General features: G+C 44.2%; 1 protein-coding gene across 1 annotated transcript in view; it reads left to right on the top strand.

The window, feature by feature from the left end:
* Positions 1-24,151, top strand: part of Nckap5 (NCK associated protein 5) — a 769,956-nt gene that overhangs the window by 558,926 nt on the left and 186,879 nt on the right. Inside the window, exon 7 of the mRNA XM_041648822.1 lies at positions 21,641-21,709. Coding sequence (XP_041504756.1) covers positions 21,641-21,709 — 69 coding nt within the window. The remainder of the gene's footprint in view (positions 1-21,640; positions 21,710-24,151) is intronic.

Below are 24,151 nucleotides of genomic sequence, written 5' to 3'. Positions count from 1 at the left end.
CTTCTCAGTATGGGGCTCCATGCTCAGAAACACTCTCATGCTTTAAAATAGGAGAAAGCAGAATGCAGTGGCATGTGTCTGAAATCCCAAGACTGGAGAGGAAGGCACAAAATGGCACGCTGGCAGCCAGATCAACCAGATCGGTGTGCTCCGGGAGAGATCCTGTCCCAAAAAGTCACATAGAGAGTGATCTAGAAAATCCCTAACATCAACCTCTGGCTTCCACATACATTCACACACACACACACACACACACACACACACACACGCACACACAAATATTTGTATTTAAATACAGCATTTACAGTATTATCTTTAAAGACTTCTTTACCTGTGCTCACACATGTTATTGTGGTGCCCTTGGAGGCACAAGAGGATGCCCTGGAGCTGGAGTTACAGGCATCTGCGATACGCCTGATATGGGTGCTGGAAACTGAACTTAGTTCCTCTGCAAGAGCAATTACTCTTTCCTGCTAAACCATCTCTACAGCCCCTACATCATTATTTTTCAGTGAAAAATAAGTTAAATAATGTACAAAATAGCCCATGACATAATCTTGTGCATGCCTGCCATCAAATCATTTTAATAGTGAAGGGAAGCATGCACTCTGTGTTAAAGTGAAAGAAAGCATCCACAAATTAGCTGTGATGTTCAGTACGCGCTACTCTCCTGTGTGACATTGTCACTGACGGCCATCTCCTGAGAGTGTGATTTTAAGCAATTTTGGCTTTCTTATTAATTTCGCGTATTCCTTTAGGTTTCCTAGAACATACCAATTTTAAATCCCAAAAGTGAATAACCCCAGCCTTCTTCCCCAGCGTCTCTGCCTGTCATGTTATTCTCTAAACCCTCCAAAGGCAAGATGTGTTTGCGTGTATATCTGTAGACCCTGTTCACATGTGTTTCTTTTGTCCAAGAGAAGAGAATGTCTAATGTATTTATCATCATGAAAACATTGTGAAGAGAAATCGAGATAAATGGAAACATGACTTGAAAGAAAAAAGCAATAAAAATGTATGTGTTGAGGCTTGTCAACTTGTATTTATCAAGCCAAAAGATTTTATAATTCCAGTGATTGTCAGAACTGGGCCTTTGTCTTGGACTAAATAGCATATTTTAAAAACTACCATGTACTAATATATGTATATAGGCGATAGTATATATATTATATATAGTGTATATATGTATATATATATATAGTATGTATGTCTGTGTCAGTCTCTAAAATTGTGTTCTCCTACAGAATATTTCACAGTGTTCAAAATACTTTTTGTGTTGTCCAGTGTGCTAATTAGTTCAAACATGGCTATTTAGCATTTGAAATGTGGCTGGCAGATCAGAAACTGAGTTTTGGGGTCTAATAACCCAATGTCTAAGTAGTCACACACACACACACCCAGTAGTGTAGGAGACCACTTGTTTGTTTCCCGGCTTCCCAGACTCCAGAAATAATCACACAGAAACTATTAATTAAATCACTGCTTGACCCGCGAGCTCTAGCTTCTTATTGGCTAATTCTTACATCTTAATTTAACCCATTTCTATTAATCTGTGTATCGCCACATGGCTGTGGCTTACTGGGAAAAGTTTTGTCTGGCATCTGTCTCTGGTGAGGCTCCATGGCTTCCCCCTGACTCTGCCTCCTTTCTCCCAGCATTCAGTTTAATTTTCCCTGCCTAGCTAAGTTCTGCCCTGCTATAGGTCCAAAGCAGTCCTTTGTTATCCAGTGTGATGGAGGAGGGTCATATGTCTATTGGTTAATAAAGAAACTGCCTTGGCCTTTAATAGGACAGAAAATTAGGTAGGCGGAGTAAACAGAACAGAATTCTGGGAGAAAGAAGCCGAGTCAGGCAGTCGCCATGATTCTCCCACCTGACACAGATGCAGGTTAAGATCTTTCCTGGTAAGCCACACCTCGTGGGGCTACACAGATTATTAAAAATGGGTTAATCAAGATGTGAGAGTTAGCCAATAACAGGCTGGAACTAATGGGCCAGGCAGTGTTTAAAAGAATACAGTTTCCATGTAATTATTTTGGGTAAAGCTAGCCGTGCGGAGCTGGGCAGGAACGCAGCCCACCTCAGCTCCTACAACACCAATGGTATTTGCAGCATGCAGAGAGGAATCGCACATCACAGTAGCTAGAGCTCTATCACACAGCATCACTTGGAACAGGACATGGTCTGCAGGGTCTCACCATTATCCTACTAGTCAATACCAGCAGACTAGGATCTTGCTTTTCTTTTTTAACTCCGTTTTATAGATTAGTCAACTAAGTTACGGAGGGCAAGTGAGCTACCCAGGTGCTTGTGTATACATCTTGAAAGTACAATATATACATACATCGAGAAATGCTCCCCCATCTGTCACTCTCTCTACCTTCTGTTCATAACACCAAGTAGACACACAACAACAAGGTCTAAAAGTGATCAGAACCAGCACAGCAGCATGCCTGTGCTTCATGAAGCCCTCCACTTTGAATGTAAGCACCCTCTGCAGGACTCAGTCGCCATCCCAGGAAAGAAACTTCTCGCCGGGTGGTGGTGGCACACGCCTGTAATCCCAGCACTCGGGAGGCAGAGACAGGCGGATCTCTGTGAGTTCGAGACCAGCCTGGTCTACAAGAGCAAGTTCCAGGACAGGCTCCAAAACCACAGAGAAACCCTGTCTCGAAAAAACCAAAAAAGAAAAAAAAAAAAAAAAAGAAAAAGAAACTTCTCAATAGCACTTCAGGATGAGAGCAGAGAAAATGATTCAGCAGTTACTAGAGCTTGTCAAGCAAGCTTAAGGACTGAAGTTCAGATCCCTAGGATCCACAGTAAATGCTGGGCAGGGATGGCAACTGCCTGTAATTAAATTGCTTGGAAGACAAAGATAGAAGATCCCTAGAGCAAGCTGGTAAGGTAGACTGGCCATATCAGTAAGTTCTAGGTTTGATTGACAGACCCTGCCTCAATGACTAAGGTGGAAGAGAGAGGGGAAGATTCTTGGTATCACTTTAAGCCTTTACATGCACATGAACACAAACACGCACACACACAGACATACACACACACGAACATACACACATATTCATATACTCCACACACATGTGCACAAGAAAACGAAAGGTGTCAGGCAGAGACTCAGGCCACTGCTGTGTTCCACCACAAACTCCCTCCAAGGTCAAGCTTGATCTGCCCATTCTTTCACAGCCCCACGCTGCACGCACGAGCAAGAAGGCAAATGCATGGCAGATATTTGAAGCCCTTGGGCCGTGCTGAATGTACTCTACAGGGTGTGACAAATGAGTCTGTGTAGGTCAATACACCTTTCTGTGAAGGACTAATGGGTTTATGTGAATAGCACGCAACACGAGACAAGCCAGTATTCTTGTTTCCTGTCAGTGTTTTTAAAGTTCACTGCCATAACTCTGTTACCCTTGACCTTTATTTGTGATACCTACCAGGGATCAGCCTCATTCACTGAGCTCTAACTGGACACTCCTCAGAGCCTCCCTCATTTCCCTTTCTCTCCACGTCTCCTAAACGCCTCCTTTCTACATCTACTCACTTGGATTCTTTCTTTCTTTTAAGCAATGCTATGATTGCTTTTTGTATAGTGTTTGACTTTCTCAAATTTAAGAATATTTCATCCAAGGGCATGTAAATACATGATAGAATAAATGTGTTTTCTTTTTTGCCATGGCGCTTAAAACTCAGTAATATTATCATATTATTTACAATAATAATTGCTTATAAATTGATTTATGGTGAAAAAATCCAGCATGTTCAGAATTCCTGAAATCAGAGAATACTCCAAGCCAACACCCTCAAACTGGTAGGAAATGAGAACCTCTCATGTTTAGAAGCCAATTTCAGGACAACGAGAAGTTTGGCTAAGCCTGTTGAAGCTGGAGCGTGAAGGAATATCACTACAACATTTGAGCCTGAACCAGCTCTCCACCCCAGACACATACTTCTATTCAGTAGATACACAAAACAACTCAGCTCATACAAAGGAATTCTGAGCACAGCATCAATTTGATTGTTTCCAGTTTTTCTGTGTGTGTGTTCATAGGTGGGGTTATGCAGGACAGAAGTCAACCTTGAGTACTGTTGGTTGGACACTGTCCACTTGGCTTTTTAAGACAGGGTATCTCAGTGTTCTGGAGCTCACCAAGTAAACTAGGCTGGTGGGCCAGTGAGCCCTAGGGGTCCATTTGCTTCTACATCTTCAGTGCTAGGAGTCTGAGTCCATGCCACTGCACCTGGCTTTTACATGGATGCTGGGGATTTGAACCCAGACCCTTGTATGGGTGGCAAGGACTTATTGGCCCATCCAGTTGCATTGTGCTTATATTTGTTGTAGTATATGTGTGTGTGTGTGTGCTTGCCTATGCCAATATCATCAGCTGTACATATGCATACATCTGCTGAGGCCAAGAGTTGATTTCTAGTGTCTTCCTTTATCACTCTCCACCTTGTGCTTCGAGGGAGCTTTTCATTGAGCCAGGAGCTAGGCATTTGGCTGAGTTGGCTGGCCAGCAAGGCCCATAGATACTTCTCTTCTCTTCTCCCAGTTCTGTCCTTACACGTGTCTTGCCACCTCACCTGGTCCCTACAAGTGTCCTCTGAATCTGAATTCCTATCTTCATACTTGTGCAGCAGGCACTTTACCCACTGAGCCATCCCAAGCTCCAAAACCTCATTTTTTGAAAGGCAGTAATTCTAGGATAGTTTTAAAAATCTGTGTAGAGCTGTTATTATATTTTTAAATGAGAGATTGGATTATTTTCCCATACTAAATATGTTCTACAGGCAAAAAGAAAAACTATTTCATATAACATGATTATCTAATGTATTTCCACTCAGGGACAAAACATTTAAACAGGCTCACATTTGTAAGTAGGAGATTGCTAATTAGCATCCGATGTGAGACTCTGTAATAGAGTTCAACCTCAATGTGAACAGTGTTTCCTGGGGTTACTGAGACAGTTCACACGGGTGAGATGCTAGCTGCCATCACACCGCCGCAGTTGTCTGATTCATTATGAAGGTGTGAACTTGGCCGCGTCTTTGAGACGGCGTTCCCTCTAGAGCAGTTGACTAGATAATTGTTCCGCCCTGGTTCCTAATCGGAACTCAGGAGGTACGGGACCCGAGTCTGCCACTTAGTGCATCAAAGGAATGTGCTCTGAGAGGAGTGGCACCTCTCATAATTGGACACAATTTCTACCATGTGCTAGGATAAAATCGCAATCCATTTCATGGGTCTCGAGAAATGGCTCCGTGGTTAGGAGTGTGTAGAGCTCCTGCAAAGGACCCAGATCCATTCCCCAGTACCCCATGGCAGCTCATGCCTGCCTGTAACTCCAGCTCACAGAGACCTAATACGTCTGGCTTCCATGTCCCCTACACACATGTGCACATAAACTCAGCCAAGCAGACATCCATATACAAGAAGAAAGGAAAGAAACATTTTTTTAAAATCTACATCATCTGAACCTATAAGGATTAGTGATCACTCCCCAAAGAGCAGTGTAGTAGCTAACCTTTCTTGAGTATGTAGATAGATGTGTGTATATTCATGTGTGAGCCCGTGCACATGTGCCTGTAAGTCCAAGTCACATGTGTGAATGTGCTTGTGGAGGTCAGAGGACAACCATGGCTGTCAGTCCTTAATCATCATCCATGTTTTTGAGATAGGGTCTCACAGTGACCTGGAACTCACCAGGAAGGCTAGGCTGGCTGGCTCAGCAAGCCCCAGGGGTCCACCTGTTTCAATGTATGAGGTGCTAGCATCATAGATTTCTACCACGCTCACCTTATAGGGCTTTTAGGATCAAGCTCAAGTCCTTGCACTATCCCAGCCACAGGGCAGCTTTCGACCTACTTACTTTGCAACTGCTGTTGTTATCTAGAAAATTCAAGCTCAGAAACCAAGCAATCAAGTAAACAACAAAGGCAGAAAACTTCATGTTTTATGTTTACAATTTTGTGTGGCAACATTTATTGCTGTCCAGGGATACCTGTCATTCACAGGCTATAAAGTAGAAGGGGAGAAACTCCAATAATAGAGATCTGGTTTTCCCTTTTCTCTCACGGCAGCCAGATCTCCTCCTGCTTTGTTATATGCATAACTAATACCAAGTAAAATACAGAGGCTAGGGAGATAGTATACTCAGAAAACTGCTTGTCATGGAAGCATGGAGACATGAAAGAGCCAAGCATGTGTCCATCATCCTGGGACTATGGAGTTGGAGATAGGAGGATCCCCATAATTCAGTGACCAGGCAGCTAGCCAAATTGGTGAGCTCTGGTTTCACTGAGAGACTGTGTCTCAGAAAAAGTGGATAGGACTAAAGAGGACACTTGAAGTTGACCTTTGGCCTCCACAAAAATGCCCATATAAATGCACACACATACACAAATGCACATACATACATGCACAGACACATAAGCACAGATAGAATGTCTGTTGGATCATCATTATTTGGCTATAGCCTCCTTCATCTAAAAAAGTATATGGTCATGCTTAATTTCCCAGTTTTTATAAATAAAGTAAAGATTCCACCTAATTCTGATTTGATGAACCAATGAATTATTAATAGACTATGGCCAAGGGTTGCCTATAGGAGCATAGGTACCCCCCAATCAGCAGTATCACTTCAACTACCTACCCTCTCATGGGTGATGATTTTATAGAATCTGCATTATATATTCCAGTTTTCAGTCAGTTTCCTGCTTCCTGTATACTTGAGCATTCCCCAAGATCACTAGAGGCTGGAGGAGGGCAGGAGAGAGTAATAGCTGGACTTTAGGTGAGGGTCAGTGACCCTCCCTTTCTCTGTCTCCTGGGCAGAAATGATAACATAATTCCATTGTCATTACCATAGACCCATCTCTGTAATGTTCTGCTTAGATTAATTAGTTACCATGGCTACAGGGCCAAGGGACTCTCTACTCTAAAGTGGAGGTAGGATGGTCATGTTATGCCATACAACACGTGACTAGAGACTAAAGCTGCTAGTTTACAATCAACAGTGCACAGCATAGCTTTCCAAAAATAATAATCCAACCTGAAATGTCAGTAGTACTGAGGTCAAAAAGCCCTGGTGTAGACATGTGTATACCTCTGTTAAATGTAGATACTAAACATAAACCCGCTCATTATACAGAAGGCTTCCTCATGTTTAATTTGTTCTCAGAAGATCAACAAGACATTGTTTTCCGAGCCATCTGTTGAGGCAGAAATAAGCTTTTCTGTTCTCTGCCTGGCATTTCAGCTATGTTTGTCTTAATGAGACTTCACTATGGTTTGGGGATTCTCCTCTCTGCTCAACAGATTGCCCTCAAGTCTGCTTGAGATAACTGAGCGCAGTTCATGGATTTGAGTGGAAGTTGGCTTAACCCTTTGACTGACTCAAACAACGGAATAAGCATGCAGTATATCCATCCGCTCAGCACTTTATAAAGCAGATAACTAGGAAACTGTTTGAAATATTATTCTCTTTATCAGTTTAGCTTCTATTACTGTTTACCACTGGGCAATTGCTATATAAATTCAGGAAAACCTAAAATACTGTGTATAGTGAATCAATCTCTCTCTCTCTCTCTCTCTCTCTCTCTCTCTCTGTGTGTGTGTGTGTGTGTGTGTGTGTGTGTGTGTGTGTGTGTGTCTGTGTGTGGTGTCTGGGTCTGTGTCTGTGTGTGTAGGCCATGCATCTGTGTTTAAGCATGCATGTATGTATGGAGGCCAGAGGACAGTTTCCATTGTCATCCTTCAGAAGCTACCCATCTTTTTATTTTTTTATTTTTACTGTTGAAAATTTTCATGCATGCATATAGTATATTTTGATCAACTCTACCCTCCTCTGTCCCCTCCACCTCTTCCCATATCCTCCCCACCACCTTTCCACCTCAACTTTTAAAACCTATTGCATCTACTTAGTGTTGCCAGTATGTTGCCAGGTATAGAGATGTTTTATGAAGACTGGGTAGCTTCTCAGGGGCCATCCCTGGTGAAAACTGATTTTCTGCCCAGCAACCAACAATTGTTGACAGGTCATTGGCTTGGAGTAGAACACTGTGACTCCCTCTTTGATCACTGCTGAGGTTTTGGCTATCTTAATGTGCTGGTCTTGATCATGCAGGCACAGTAACTGTGAGTTTATGTATGCAATGCCCTATCATATTCTGAAAATACTATTTTATAGCGGTCCTTCAAGGTCTGACCCTTAAAGTCTTTCTGTCCCTTCTTCTGTGATGATGCCTGAGCTTTGGGGATAGAGAGGGTGATAAAGATACTCCATTTTGCCCTGGGCAGTCCAAAGTCTCTTCTCCACATATTGATCACCTGTGAGTCTCTGTATTAATATCTAACTGCTCCAAAAACAAGCTTCTTGGGTGAAGATTGAGAATTATACTAACTAAGAGTGTAAAGATAAGATCTTGGGGGAACATTAATATATATTTCTTTAGCAGAATAGTAAGTTCTTCCCTAGGTTCTTAGATCAGCTCACAGTACCAGAAATGAGCTCTGCCTTGTGATGTGAGCCTTAAATCCAATCAGAAAGTGATTGGTTATTTTCATAACACTTGTGCCACTATTGCACCAGTGGGCATATGTTGCCATTGTTGCAGTGTGCATAGTCACAACAGTTGTGAGACTGCTGATTACTTCTCTCCCCAAGTAATGTGACTAGTGCCTCCCAGCACTATTAGAGTTCATTAGTAGAATTGAAGCTTCCAGGTCAGTACCTTCTTGTTTTGCACGTGTGTATGATATCTTCAGGAACAGGGCCTTAACATCAAATCCTGAAGGATGAAAGAACAATGGAAATAATCTGTAATATTTTATGGGGTCTGTGTAGTACTCCACTGACCAACAACTCAAAAAGAAGTAATTTACCGCCCTCCCAGGACCAGGGTTTTTAGTTTGCTATCCTGTGGTGTCCTCCAGTAGGAGTATTGTCCCCTCATTATAAGGTAACTTCACTTAAACTCCTTCTGTATGTGTACATGTATGTATTTTAGGAAGCTTCTATCAGAGTTTTCCATATGGCCTTTTCAGGGGTCTTTAGTGTTAGTTATTCCCCTATAACCCCTCATCTGCCTTCATCTCGTTTATTGAGACAGGGTCTTTCACTGAACTGGATTTTTGCCAATTCTGCCTTAGGAGGATATCCAAGAATCCCCAGAGCCCCAGCTGTCTCCACATCCTCAGTAATAGGATTATTAGCATACACCACTGCAACAGGATTTTTACATGGGCTCTAAGATTCAAACCGAGTCTTCGTGCACTTTAACAACTATGCTACCTACCCAGACAACCAGATACCTGGTATTAGTGGCTGGAAAAGATTTGGGATATGCAGTGGTCTTAGAGTAAGTACAAAATTGTCTGAGCTATACTTCAGTGGTAAAGCCATTGCCTACCATACGCAGGGTCCTGGATTTCATCCTCAGCACCAAATATTTGGGTGGGAGGGAGGATGACATTTTGGAACGTCATCCTTCTGGTTTGTCAGAAATTAGTCATTTACTGGGAAATGTCAGTCCATCTTGCAGAATGCTCTATTCTTCCTTATGTGTCTGATACTAGTACTGAGCCAGTATCAGACAAGTATCTGGTATCTATCAGAACTGACTTCCCTGTAACAGTTCCCTTTCATACGGACCAGGAGTCTTTGTGGGGCACACTCAACTTTGCCATCTTTGAGCTGAGCACGATTTCTTACCGTCCTAAGACTTCCAAACTTGTACCCATTGGGGTAGCTGCTACTCTGACTTGAGATGTCCAAGTGCACTGGGAGCATGGGAAGCAGTCATAGAACTGGTCACAGTACAGATGGGGGATCTGTCTCCAAGCTTGGACGGTTCCTAGGTATTCATCGCCCTGATGGGTATTAAACAGACCTGATCCCTCCTCTGACCTCCTGTTTATAACTGTTCAATCCAGGGTTATTCTCAGCTGACAGCATCTGGTCCCAGTCATCGAAGCTTGATAAATAAGAAGATTGAGTGTAATAGAGTAAGTTAGGAAAGACTATCAGCATAAATTCAAAGTTATATTTGTCTAGATGTACTTTGGAATAACATACAAATTTCATATATATCTTTGAGTCTTCTAAACTTCAAATACAAGAAGGAACTGGAGAAAGAAAAATTAAACAATTATATATTTTTTAAAAAAGCTAAAACACAGTGACTTGGGCAGGGCATACAATGTACACAATCAGCAATAGCTAGCTGTTACCATGTTTTCCTGGTGCTTTGTCCCACACAACAAACCTGGGAAATGTTTTTAAACTACTCAAATACAATTGAAATGTTCTTTGTCTCATCAACAAACTGTTCTTGGCTGAGACGTGATTTGTGTGTAGCTCCCCAGCGAATATTGCTGGGAAAGTATATGGTGTGCACTCTGACTCAGTGTCATCCTGCTAGAATTGTGAGTAATTCAGAATGAAAGCTCCGTAATATGACTGATGACTGCCAGCCTCCCCGCCTACTTGTTTGTTGCTGCTGCACCTGCACAGAGCTGTGCACTGAGGTTTTTGTTCTTCTTTGATATAACTCTCAGTGAAGAATTTCGTCACCCTTCCCCTCAACTCTATCATCTCAGGGTCCAAACTGTTCCAAAGTACCTGCCACCTTCCACCCACTCACCACGCAAAGCCACCGAGAAGGTGTTCAGAGCTAGAATAAATGAAAAGAACAAGCATGCCTTATACAGATATTAACTCTCTGCATTTCCAGAGATTTGCCACACCATGCCTGCTGCCTACAAAATTCAGTTTTAGAGAAGCAGGCATCATCCACCCCCTAGCTCTTGGACACCTAAACCCAAAGTGTGGGTTCTGGCAGAAGATACATTGCGCTATGTTCTCATCATAATCAAACACTTGAAAGTGTAGGACACCAAGACATTTACTCTCTGCCTTGGAGTACTGATTTCATTATAACCCTTTGATGTGAAGAAAGCCAGTGAACCTTTCTGAGCCTCAGATAGCTCATGTGTTAAATGGGGACAACATCAGTTACTCCATTTTTAGTTTGCTGGGAGTAATAAGATAGAGAAGGTCACTAATAATAATAGTAATACGATAGAGATGATCACTGCTGAGCATGGAGAATGTCAAGCAGTACTCAGATGTCCTTGGTGTTTGTCAGCCATGATTCTCACCTTCATCATCATTTTCTGTTGTTCCCATATGCCTCTCAGGTACAACTAATACCATGGCCCTGGCTTCAGTGAGTTTGCACTTCCAGCTACTGACCTGATATCTGATAGAGGTTACTATTATGTTTCAAATGCAAGAAACTAAACTAATGATTTCTTCAAAGATTCAGTTTGAGGTGTGTGACAGCAGTCCCTCTGTTGTGGCCATATCATATCTAAGTGTTTGTTTTTATTTAAATCCCAGGGAAGAAATTTGGGGATGGCAAAAAGCAAGCCAACCCAGAGGATTTTCTGTGTGGCTTTAGTTTCAATTGAAGCCATGGAGACTAAATTGCACTCTCTGTGCCATTCCTTGAAAGACATTGAAAGAAATTGGAAAGCATTACTTGTCCGTGAACCCCCCTGGTTACTGTTTCTTGAAGTGGTGACCTGGACAGAGGGCAGGCTTCTGGTGACCCACATTGTCCATCTTCTGTGCTTCCTGTAAGAGCACATGTCTTGAGTGTGGGAGGAGACCAAGGACTAGGCCATATAGTCAGATTAAATTACGAATTCTATACAGTTTAATCTGTCCATTTTGAGCCCCTTAGCCATGGGTCAGTATTCTTTCCTCAGTAGAATAGGCAGTCTTCCAGGGAGGCATAGGAAACCCTAAACAATATAATTTCATGAAAACTTGTAAACATGTAAACATTGGAAAGACCAAGGGTTGCTGTCAGTGCAAGCACCTGTAGGCATTGTGTGAGTGCTGGGCAACTCACTTATATTGTGATTTTCTTGTCTCTGGAAGAATGGGGAAGAGGGACATACTAAACAATGAAACAATATGCTTTACTTCCCCCCCCCAAAAAAAAGTTACCAGAGTTCCTTTCTTAATTCCTGTGCTGTCCATTTCTACTAAAATGGTTGTCACCTTCTCTGAGACTCATAAGGTCAACTTCATGCCATGCTTGGTTCTCAGCTCTCCTCAAAGCACTGCTATGGCTAAATGCTGAAGGATCTGTTGTGATGTCTCTTATGTCTGTCTTTCTCTCATCAGCTCTTGTATTTAATTCAGGAAAGTTTTGGCTTTGATAGGACCACTGAAATAGCAATCTTCTATCCCATGGTTGTCCCCTTTTCTGTCTAGTACCAGTGTAAATTACTGCAGGTGCTCATTTGATCATGTGCCTGTGATAGCATCTGGCTTCATCCATCTTCATCTTCAACAGGTCTCCCCTTTGCACATACACACTCATAATGACCCTTCCAGAATATTCTCTGGGCCTCTGTAAAACTCTGTAAAATTATTTTCTTTCTTTATTCTTTGAAAATGAGCTAACAACAAGTATTTATTCCTCCCTGCTATTTATATTTAAATTACATTTATTTATTTATGTGTGTTTGGGGGGTAAGGGGGTGTATGCATGAATGGGTAAGTGTGGGCACAGACATGCCACATCATGCATGCATGTAGCATTCAGAAGACAACTATTTAAGCTGGTTCTCTCCTTCTGTCTTGTGGGTCCCAGGCTTGAGGGGAGCACACTTTGAGCAGCGGTCGCCATGGAGTTCATGGGCAAGCAGTACTTTCCAGTTTCTTTCAAGGACATAGCTTGACAGGGACCTGTCATGGGGAGAGCAGTTTCGTTCGACAGGCTTGATGGCATGTGTCTTTGCTCACTGAGTCATTGTTCTAGTTTGCTTCCTGTTTTTCTGATAAAAACCATAACCAAAAGCAAGTTGGTAGAAGAAGAGGTTTAGTTCAGCTTACAGGGAAGCAGGGCAAACTCTCAAGGTGGGAGCTTGAAGCAGTCACCAAGGAGAATGCTACTTGCTGGCTTGCTCCCTCTGGCTCTTGCCCAGCCAGCTTTCTTATAGAGACCTGGACTGTCAGCCCAGCAGGTGGCACTGTCCAAAGTTTGCTGAGCCCTCCTCCATTCCTTAGCAACCAAGAAACACTCCCACATACCCTCTGGCCAATTGCTTCCAGGAAATTCTTCCCTTGAGACAGCCTCTTCCCAGGTGAGTCTAGTTAGTACAGAGATGACAATAAAAACTATCCAGTGTAACCATTTGCGAGCCCCATCCTGAGACTTCTTAGTGAGTGTGTGTGTGCATAAGAAACCTACTTATAGAAGAGTACTTAAAATGTACATTTAAAGTCAAAATGACAGAGGAAAAAAATGGATATGTGCCACCAGGTCAGCAAATGAAACACAGTGACCCAGGAATCTCCAGGGACTCATTTCCTATCCCATCTTCCTTTTGAGCCGTTAGATGTGATTATTAACATCATGAGAACTCATCCAGGGGCAGAATATACTCACAGCCTGTGTTATGCTGTATGTTGATATGTTTGTTTGTTTTCAAAGAATTGTAACACTCTGAGTTGTTGGCGTCAGATTGAAAAGCAGAGCCTGTACCTGGCTCAAGGGACAGCACCTGCTGGAGAGGTGGCTATTGGGTAGGTGACCAGGTGACTGGAGAGCTGACTGTTTGCATAGGTGAATGTTTGTTATCTACAGTTTGGGGAGAACTGTGAGTTCCATAGTGTTCTTTTCCTCCACTTTATGAGATGTGGGAAGTGTGGTCACAAGTCTTAGGGCTTATAAGGAAGATGGCTTGATGAGATTTGAAGGTGAAATGAAATGTTTTGTCTGTCCCAGATGATCCCCGGAGCTTGGCAAAACTGCCCAGTTGCTAGGATCTGAAATGCTGTGGTTAAACAGTGGCTTCCTGCCTCTTCATAGGCAAATCTGCTTAGGGCATCATTCACTTGAATCCGAATATAGACGCAACAGGAAGTACTTCAAAGGTCACCACTAGGGGCTCCAACCTTTTGCTGACTACAAGTTCCAGTGAAGCTCTGAACTCCTAGTTAGAGAACAAACAAATAAGCAGAATAGCACTCAAGAGATGGCTCAGAAGTTAGAGCAATCGCTGCTATTGCACAGGACCTGAGTTTGTTTCCCAGCACCCAAATCAGTTAGCTCACAACTTCCTGTAGCTCTGGATCAGGGGATCTCCAGGGCCCTCTTCTGGACTCCACATGAACATACATTTACATATAGACACACACACACACACACACAGAGAGAGAGAGAGAGAGAGAGAGAGAGAGAGAGAGAGAGAGAGAGAGAGACTGGGTCAGTGACAGAGAGAGACAGAAACAGACAGAGAAATGAAGAATATAAAAATAAACTTGAAAAACAGAATTTTTACCAATGAAACCTCAAACTTACAGAGCTCAGTATAATTTCTAGTCATGGACACACTACCCTGAATAGAACATGCTCTCAGTCAGGAATAAAGTCTAGCAGAAGTTTTTGATCGCTGTAAAAGAGAAAACTGAACACAAAGATCCACCAGCAACATGTACTTGAAGGTTCTAATTGAGTCCTCTGGGGATCCTGACTTAACAGCATATTTAAAATGGAACATAGTTTGTTCTAATTTCTATAATTCATAGTAATGATGCCTATATTTTCCCTTCTCTTCTCTTTATCCTTTCACAACTCTTTTATATAAATACCTGCTGTTTCTTTAAATCACACTTAATTAAGAGGGTTTTCTGTTTCTTTACATGTTGTCTCCTGTTGGAAATGGATTAATCCCAAATCTCTAATAAATGCGAATGGATTAAAGAGAATCATGAGTTCAAGGTCATTTTAGCTTCCCAGGTATAATTGTTAAAATCTCTACTGTCTCCTGGGATGTGTGGGATTACACCAATTAAATCATGTCCCTGTAACTGAGTACAGTGGCCGTAAATGTGACTGTGTTCGCCAGCACCCTGTCTGTATTTAATTTGCTGGGCTGTAATTGTCAGAACCGTAAATGTGAGGCAGGTGATGTAAACTGTAATGATGGTAATTATCTGAATGGATCGATCATCGTGTTATCACAACGTGATGTGGGTATAGGAGAGCTGCAGGCATCCCATGTAAATTCCCATTTTTCTATTGTAGTTCCTTGCATGCTTTCCCCAAGACATCTAAAGTGTAAACAATGTAAACCGCCACTGTCTTCGTTCCCCTCCAGTCTCCTCAGTGATGTCAGCAGAGCCCATCCAAAACAATCTTTCTTAGAGGAAAGCGATCATCTTACGGAACTGGCATCCCAGTACTTCCCTTGTTATCCATGATACCTTAAGCTTTGAAGTTGAAGTTGTTTTAGCTGAATGATTGGTGTCCTTCATTGTGTGTGTCTGTGTATGCATATGCATGTGCTTATTTGTATAGTGTACAAATACCTGTGCATGTGTCGACTTCAGGTGCCATGCCTCATTCAGTGCCCACCTTGGTGTAGATACAGGGTCTCTTTTTTGTTTGTTTGTTTTTTGTTTATTTTATTTTTTTTAAGTTGTTGCAAAAAATATTTCCCATTTCCCTCCCCCTCCTCGCATACATCGCCCCCTCCCCCCACTCCCCTCCCCCTCTCCCCCTCCCCCCACTCCATTCCCCCTCCCTCTCGATAATGAAGAACAGTCCAGATTCCCTGCCCTGTGGGAAGTCCAAGGTCCTCCCACTTCTATCCAGGACCAGGAAGGTGAGCATCCAAACAGGCTAGGCTCCCACAAAGCCAGTTCATGTATTAGGATCGAAACCTAGTGCCATTGTCCTTGGCTTCTCAGCAGCCTTCATTGTCCGCCACTTTCAGAAAGTCCAGTTTCATCCCATGCTTATTCAGTCCCAGTCTCGCTGGCCTTGGTGAGCTCCCAATAGATCAGTTCCACTGTCACAGTGGGTGAGTCCACCCCTCGTGGTCCTGACTTCCTTGCTCATGTTCTCCCTCCTTCTGCTCCTCATTTGGATCTTAAGAGCTCAGTCTGATACTCCAATTTGGGTCTCTGTCTCTATCTCGATCCATCGCCAGATGAAGGTTCCTAGGTGATATGCAAGATATTCATCAGTATGGCTATAGGATAGGGTCATTTCAGGTTCCCTCTCCTCAGTTGCTCAAGATACTAGCTGGGGACATCTCCCTGGACACCTGCGAGCCCCTCTACAGTCCAGTCTCTTGCCAATCCTAAGATGGCTCCCTTAATTAGGCTATATATTTCTCTGCTCCCGTGTCCACCCTTCCTTTATCCCAACCATTCCATTCCCCCAAGCTCCCCCCATTCTCCCCTTCTCACAGTTGTGGAGTAAGGGGCACACTCATCCATTGCTGGTGGGAATGCAAACTTGTGCAACCACTTTGGAAATCAGTGTGGCAATTTGTAGTAATAGGAGCGGCAGAGCTGCGTCCTGCCACCCGGCTAGCTTTACCCGAAATAATTACACGGAAACTGTATTCTTTTAAACACTGCTTGGCCCATTAGCTCTAGCCCTTACTGGCTAATTCTGATATCCCGATCAACCAATTTCTAATAAACTGTGTAGCACCGGTCTTACCAGGATAGATTCAGCATGTCTGACCTGGCGGCTTGCTTCATTGCATGTGTCTGCCCCCGAGAGGAGAGCTGTTGAGTTTGAGCTCACTTCCTCTTCCTCTCAGCATTCTGTTCTGTTTAATCCTCCCACCTATGTTTTAACCTATGAGGCCAAGCAGTTTCTTTATTACTTAACCAATGACCTTCCTCCATCAGCGATTTCTCAGGAAATTCGGGATCAACCTACCCCAAGATCCAGTAATACCACTCTTGGGAATATACCCAAGAGATGCCCTTTAATATGACAAAAGCATTTGTTCAACTATGTTCATAACAGCATTATTTGTAATAGCCAGAACCCGGAAACAACCTAGATGCTCTTCAATGGAAGAATGGATGAAGAAAGTGTGGAATATATACATATTAGAGTACTACTCAGCAGTAAAAAACAATGACTTCGCGAATTTTGCATGCAAATGGATGGAAATAGAAAACACTATCCTGAGTGAGGTATCCCAGTCCCAAAAAGATGAACATGGGATATACTCACTTATAATTGGTTTCTAGCCATAAATAAAGGACATTGAGCATATAATTTGTGATCCTAGAAAAGCTAAATAAGAAGGTGAACCCAAAGAAAAACATATAGTCATCCACCTGGATATGGGAAGTAGACAAGATTGCAAGGCAAAACCTGGGAACTAGGGATGAGATGGCATGGGGCTAAGGGGAAATGGGGTGAGATACAGGGTCTCTTACAGACCTGCACTGACCAAGAAGGCTGGGCTGGCTGCCTAGTGAGCTCTAACTACAGGTGCATGCTGTCTCTGCCTTCCTTGTGCTGAGATTACAGGTGCATGTCACCATGTTCCTCTTTCGTACATTAGCTTTCAATACTGAACTCGGGTTCCTAACATAGCAAGTGCTTTATACACCAAGTTATCTCTCCAGCTTTGTTAATCAGAGAGCCGGATTTATTACCTACAATAACCTGCTGGAGGTTGCAAGCCCCAGCATCACCTAGATATCTGCAACACAACTGAACTAGAACCTAAACTGTCCTTCTACCTGGGCTGGGGAAAGAACTAAGTGTTGCAGCCACTGTTCCTGGAGCAAGTTCAACAAAACAAAAGTGAAACAAGCCTAGGAGCATAGCAGTTGCTGGTTGCTGGCAGAGGAGGAGTGGCTTTCCTTAGGTGGGGATGGCTACTAGCAGGTTACTCATGCCCAAGTAGAGGAGCACACACCTATGTACTATGTGCAGTACTAATTAGATGCAGTGGGTATTTTTTTTTTAAAAAAAAAAGGCTTGAAGTTAAGAGGGAGTTATGTTGAGGATAAGAGAAGGGTTGGAGCGATGGAGTCAGGGTGGATATAGTCAAGATAGCGGCAGAGGATTTGCCTGCTGCTTAGTAAAGGCAGGGCCCTAGGTTCAATCCTAAAAGTGGGTGGTGGAGAGAAGGAGGAGGAAGAAGAAAGAACTGAGTGTATGAAATTTTCAAGAACAAATTGATTGATGATAATAATAATAATACAGAAAAATTAAGTCATAGGAGGTCCATGCCTTTCTCATTATGAAAACCAAAGAAATGAATTGCATATTGCTATAAGTGAAAAATGACCTCAAGAACCCCACAGAAGTAGTGCTACAGCCTGTGACTAGGGAGGATGGCAGAGGAAGGCCTGGGAGGAAGTCAACAGCCGAGTCACATGGTCAGCATTAGGCCCAGCATGAACAGGGTTGCTATGGGGGCTGAGAGGTAGAGTGCAGAAGAGCTGATCCCTGTGGCTTTCTCCAAAGGATGATGTGGCCTGGGAGGAGGAGGCAATAAAGGGTGTGACTTAGAGATGTTGTACGGGAAAAAGAGGAAAGGGGGTATTTCAAGATGCTCTGAAATTCTGGAAAATATAAGACTAACCCCCATCAATCATTATCCACTAAATGGGACAAAGCAAGGGCAGAGTAAGGGTGAAAGTATCCATGGAGGGTAGGGAGATGGCTCGGCCAGTAACGCACCTGCCGTGCATGTGTGAGGGCTTCATTTGGAGTCCCAGCACCCACAGATAAATATCTGACATAGCTGCACATGTCTTAGTCCAGGCAGTGGGGAGGAGGAACAGAAGGGTCCTGGGGCCTGGTGACAAGCCAGCCTGAGTAAATTTGTATGGTGCAGGCTTGTTGAGAGGCCCTGTCTCAAAACAGTAAAGTGGAGAATAACTGAGAAGACAACCTGACGTCAACATCTGGCTTCCATATGCACAGGCACACATGTGAGGGAGCACAGGCACACATGTGAAGGTGCACAGCACACACGAAGGTACATGTGCACACATGTGAAGGTGCACAGGCACACATGTGAAGGTGCACAGGCACACATGTGAAGGTGCACAGGCACACATGTGAAGGTGCACAGGCACACATGTGAGGGAGCACAGGCACACATGTGAAGGTGCACAGGCACACATGTGAAGGTGCACAGGCACACATGTGAAGGTGCACAGGCACACGTGAAGGTGCTCAGGCACACGTGAAGGTGCACAGGCACACATGTGAAGGTGCACAGGCACATATGAAGGTGCACAGGCACACATGTGAAGGTGCACAGGCACACATGTGAAGGTGCAAGGCACACATGTGAAGGTGCACAGGCACATATGAAGGTGCACAGGCACACATGTGAAGGTGCACAGGCACACACGAAGGTACATGTGCACACATGTGAAGGTGCACAGGCACACATGTGAAGGTGCACAGGCACACATGTGAAGGTGCACAGGCACACACGAAGGTACATGTGCACACATGTGAAGGTGCACAGGCACACATGTGAAGGTGCACAGGCACACATGTGAAGGTGCACAGGCACACGTGAAGGTGCACAGGCACTCATGTGAAGGTGCGCAGGCACACATATGAAGGTGCAAGGCACACATGTGAAGGTGCACAGGCACACATGTGAAGGTGCACAGGCACACATGTGAAGGTGCACAGGCACATGTGAAGGTGCACAGGCACATGTGAAGGTGCACAGGCACACATGTGAAGGTGCTCAGGCACACATGTGAAGGTGCACAGGCACATGTGAAGGTGCACAGGCACACATGTGAAGGTGCACATGCTATCCACGGATCCTGTGTGAAGGTAAAGAAGAATGTTTGTATCTGATGTACTGATGTGAAGAGTAGAGAAATGGGAAATCATGTCTGAATATGTCCTGATGAGAGGGGGCAAAGGACACTGTTTAATGAAGCCTTGGAAAAAAGCAAAACGGGAGAAAGCGAACCCTGCTCACAAGCCTACAAAAGAGGTGCACAGAAAGAGTGAGGGAGGGAGTCTCACTGAGCATGTGCCTTTCAGTGTAGCCTTGACTTCTGAAATCATGCTAGTATTTAACATATTCAGAACAATAACATGAAATCAGAAAGAGGGGAAATTAAATTTGAAGACTGTCAGAAACAAATGGATTGCATAATGGACACCGAATGGGAGGCAGAGAGCTGGCCTGGTCACCTTTGGGCAGAGAATTTTCATTAATATCCTCACTCTAGAAACAGAATATATGCTCACCTCTGCTTAGCGTGGATTTTCATGGTGTAACAGTTGTCTGTACACTGCAGGGGTGGAACAAGCTAGTAAAAATACTGCCTTTGGGAGCCCAGATCTCACTGCTGAAAAAGGGTTCTAAAGATAGGAAACAAAGATGGTGAGTAGGAAGGAAGAAGCCAAGGGGGTCGGTGGGGAGGAAAGGGGAAGAGAGGACAGGAAGTGAATAAAAAGGAGTTGAAGGGATGAGAGGAAGAGAAAGGGAAGGAAGGAGGAGTGTGCGGGGAGAAAAATCACAGCATACAATCGGGAGTTCATATCAGAGACCACTAGCTATTAACAAGAATTGTGGACTAGAAGAACTGGCTCTATAGGGTATGATCAGTTCAGGGCTGAAATTGGAACAAGTGTGGACCACATTACCGTAGTGTATATTGTATTTCAGGAAACTGATAACCAGCCTGTGGTTGTGCACAAGAGCATCAAAGGATAAATGGGGCTCGTCTGAGACCTGCCTTCATGGTGCAGGAAAACGATAAGAAGGAAGGAGAAGATGTGACTAAATGTTGATCATCAAGATGTGAGGGAATTCTACATGGTTACTAAAAATTGTGTGTGTTTGTGTGTGTGATGTGTGTATGTGCATGTATTACCAAACAAAAACTCCTGGATCAGATGGAGAGAAGCCGTCAAGGACACACACTAAAGCCTACTACATACACTCAGCAAACTGATTAAGGGTGCTCCTTTCTTGGCTGAGGAGATTGCTCAGTCAGTACAGTGTTTTCTGGCAAACATAAGGACCTGAGTTTGATTCCCCATAACCCACCCATGGCGCTGCCTTGACATCCCCACCATAATGGACTTCACCTAAACCATGAACAAGAATCAATCCTTTCTCCCTGAGGTTTGTCAGCTTGTTTTTATCCCAGCAACAGTGAAAGAAACTAAGGTAGCATGTCAACACCCCCAAGCCCGTGTGCTCTGGGGAGCACAAAAGCTCTAATGGGCTCTAATGAGGGTGGTCAGATGGATCCATGAGGACCGTTCAAGGTGTGGCTTTCTCTTTATCATCTTATGTTCTAGTGTCACTGGCTGACCCCAAGAATAGCCTGGACTTTGTGTTTGAGTTAAAAGCTTTACCTGGTGTGTGTGTGTGTGTGTGTGTGTGTGTGTGTGTGTGTGTGTGGCCTCAACAAGTATTAGGCTGAGACCATGCCAGGTCCTAAAGGAGTGGATTTCGGTGTTTCTTACATTTACATTTTCATAGCATAAGACAAATACTGGCATCTTTCTGTGGAACACTCCTGCATGGCCCTGATTTGATTTTCTACTTGCTCAGAATATCAAGTTCCGATTTCTTAGACTCATAATGTATGCGAGCAAGCAAGCCTGTAAGACAAGAGTCATCCCTGCGAAACTTATAATAGTACTTAGAGCAAACCTGTCAAAGGTACTTCTGAGAGATCACCCGGGGTCCTGGGGAGGTATATTTAGCAACCATATTGAATGAGTTGTCACATAACACAACGTTCCATTGATTTATGGTTGTTATTTCTGTCTCTTACTGCAGGCGGAGAACTCGGCACTGGCACTGGAAAACGAGAGTCAACGAGAACAGTATGAGAGATGTCTTGATGAGGTAAGGCTCCCTAAGAGGGCCGAGAGGGCAGGGTAAGAGGGAGATGCAGGGCTTGTTAAGGATCTTAATCGGGTCAGAGGGCATGTGAGTTCCATGCTACACGGAATTGTAAGGCTTTCCCCAAGGAAGCTGTAAACAATGTCCCCTGAGACACATTGGTCTCTTAGCCTCTCCTCCCCCCACGGATCCCCTCCCCATACATGTGCCCTACATCTCCCTTATCCACTCCTCTCCCCTCCCTCCTGTATCTCTTTCCTCTCTGTCCTTTCATCTCTCTCTCCTCTCTTTCCCCTTCCTCCTCTTTTTCCTGACTCTATCTCTTCTTCCCCCTTCCCTTCTTCCCTCTCTCTGCCTCTTTTCCTGTATGAATGTCTCTCTGTATGTATATCTCCTCTCCCTCCTCCCTCTTCTGTCTCTGCTGCCTCTCCCCTTTCCTTTCCCTCTCCCATCTCTCTCTCCCTTCCTTCTCTCTCCACTCTGTTTCTGTCTTCTTTCCCTACCCTCCACTGTAACTTTCACAGGGCATGTGTGGTTCCTTGGAATAATTGTCTTCCATCCTTGCACACACTTGGGGTAGCAGTCACTGTTAGGACGATTCCTTCTGTCCACGCAGTGCGGTCCTTGGCCCTGAGTGAGGAAGAGCCACATGTGGGCATGCAGTGTGTGCAATTGGATGCCTTCTCTGAGCAGTGAATCGCTGATTGAGTGGGCGGGGACAGCGTTCACAGTTGGCAACCCGAGGGGGGAAATCAGCAGATTGAGCACAAGGCAAAAAGAAAAAGGGAAGTCAGGAAGAAAATCTGAGTGCAGTGGAAGAAGACAGAGCCCCACGCACGAGTAAGCTCAATAAATATTATCCGATAATGATGGCAAGATAAGAACAAAAATGGTGGTGGGGGAGGGGGCAGGAGCCTTTTCAGAGCCCCCAAACTCCCAGCACCTTCTCCCACTGTTAGGCAGAGGAGCCGGTCACACTGCTGCTTCTCACCACAATGGTCCACTGGCCAAGTGGTAAAGCTCTCCTCAGGGACTCCATGATGGGAGCCATTATTTAAATGACATAACTTCTTTAAACATCGCCCCAGTGTGTTAAAACTCTCGCACATTCTGTGAGATTCTGTCGGAAGATTATTAGAGTGTAGCTGAATAGATTTTAGAAAAATTGCATGTTATCTTGTTCCATTACTTTACTTGTGGGATAGCCAATATCTTCAATTTTTTCTCCTTGCTAACAGACAGATAAATGTTTTCCAGTGAACTCCTTTTGATATTCTCACCCTCCCGATCCAGTCCATCCTCTCTCTTCTTTGACACTGTCCTAGAAGTTGATAGGGTGGACCATGAAGTATACAAGCCAGAATACTATAGCTAGAGCCTAGCTAGAACCCATTCTACCACCATCTTTCTCTTCCTTCATACTAGTGGAATCTCCACCTTCTGAGGATGAATGTTTTGGCTATTTTGGTTTTCCCACACCAGTGTCTCCCCTTGGCTGGGATAATCCCACACCAGTGTCTCCCCTGGGCTAGAATAGTCCAGACCAGTGTTTCCCCTAGGCTGGGATAATCCCACACCAATGTCTCCCCTTGGCTGGGATAGTCCCACACCAGTGCTTCTCCTAGGCTAAGATTTTCCCACACCAGTGGTTGTGTACACGGTGGTGTAGAATGCACTCTGTAGCCAAGGATGACCTTGAACTCCGGATCTTCCATCTCTCAGGTTCTAGGATAACAGGCATGTGCCGTAATGCCTGGATTATGTGGTGCCGGGAATGGAAACAGTGCCAGCTGGTCTTAGCCTCAGCCCCACACCAGTGGTTGTCACAGCTATGCTGTCTAGCCCTACGATGTGAGCCATGTCCGGGAGCTTGGTATGAATCTCAGGATTCATCCCTACCCTGCAGAACCCTGGTGCCACTCAGGGGGAGTCCCGCATGTGTGTGTTAGCAGACTTTCTTGATGGTGTCTGTGCACACTGCCTCTGCAGTCATGGCCTCAGACTGCTGACCACTCTGCCTTGGCACTTAGTACTTGCATGTTGTTGGAGAACTCTCCAGACGTCCCTTAAAATTCCTTTATATTCAGTCTTTCAGTTGTTTAAGATTTCTAGCCATGTAAATTGCTAGTGTTCATAACCCTCTGCCCTGTCAGTAATCAAAAACCCCAGGACGGGGCTGGAAAGAGAGCTCAGTGGATGAAATATGCACAAGGACCTGGGTTTGAGTCTTGGAGCCCATGTAGTACACCAAGCATGGGGCCAGACCTGTAGTCCCAGCACTTAGCAGGCAAAGGCAGGCAGGTCCCTGGGGCTCACTGTCCAGGCAGGCTAGCTACTCAGTGAATAGCAGGCTAATGAGAGACTGTGTATGAAAAATAATACAGATAGAACCTGAGGGGATGACACCTGAGGTTGACTTCTGGCCACTGCTCATACCCACAGACA

This window comes from Microtus oregoni, unplaced genomic scaffold (genome assembly GCF_018167655.1).
Source record: "Microtus oregoni isolate MIOR12 unplaced genomic scaffold, Mior012 000003F_ref0000135, whole genome shotgun sequence".
NCBI lineage: Eukaryota > Metazoa > Chordata > Mammalia > Rodentia > Cricetidae > Microtus > Microtus oregoni.
Note: the sequence above shows the minus strand (reverse complement) of the source record. Positions and strands in the feature narration are given on the sequence as shown.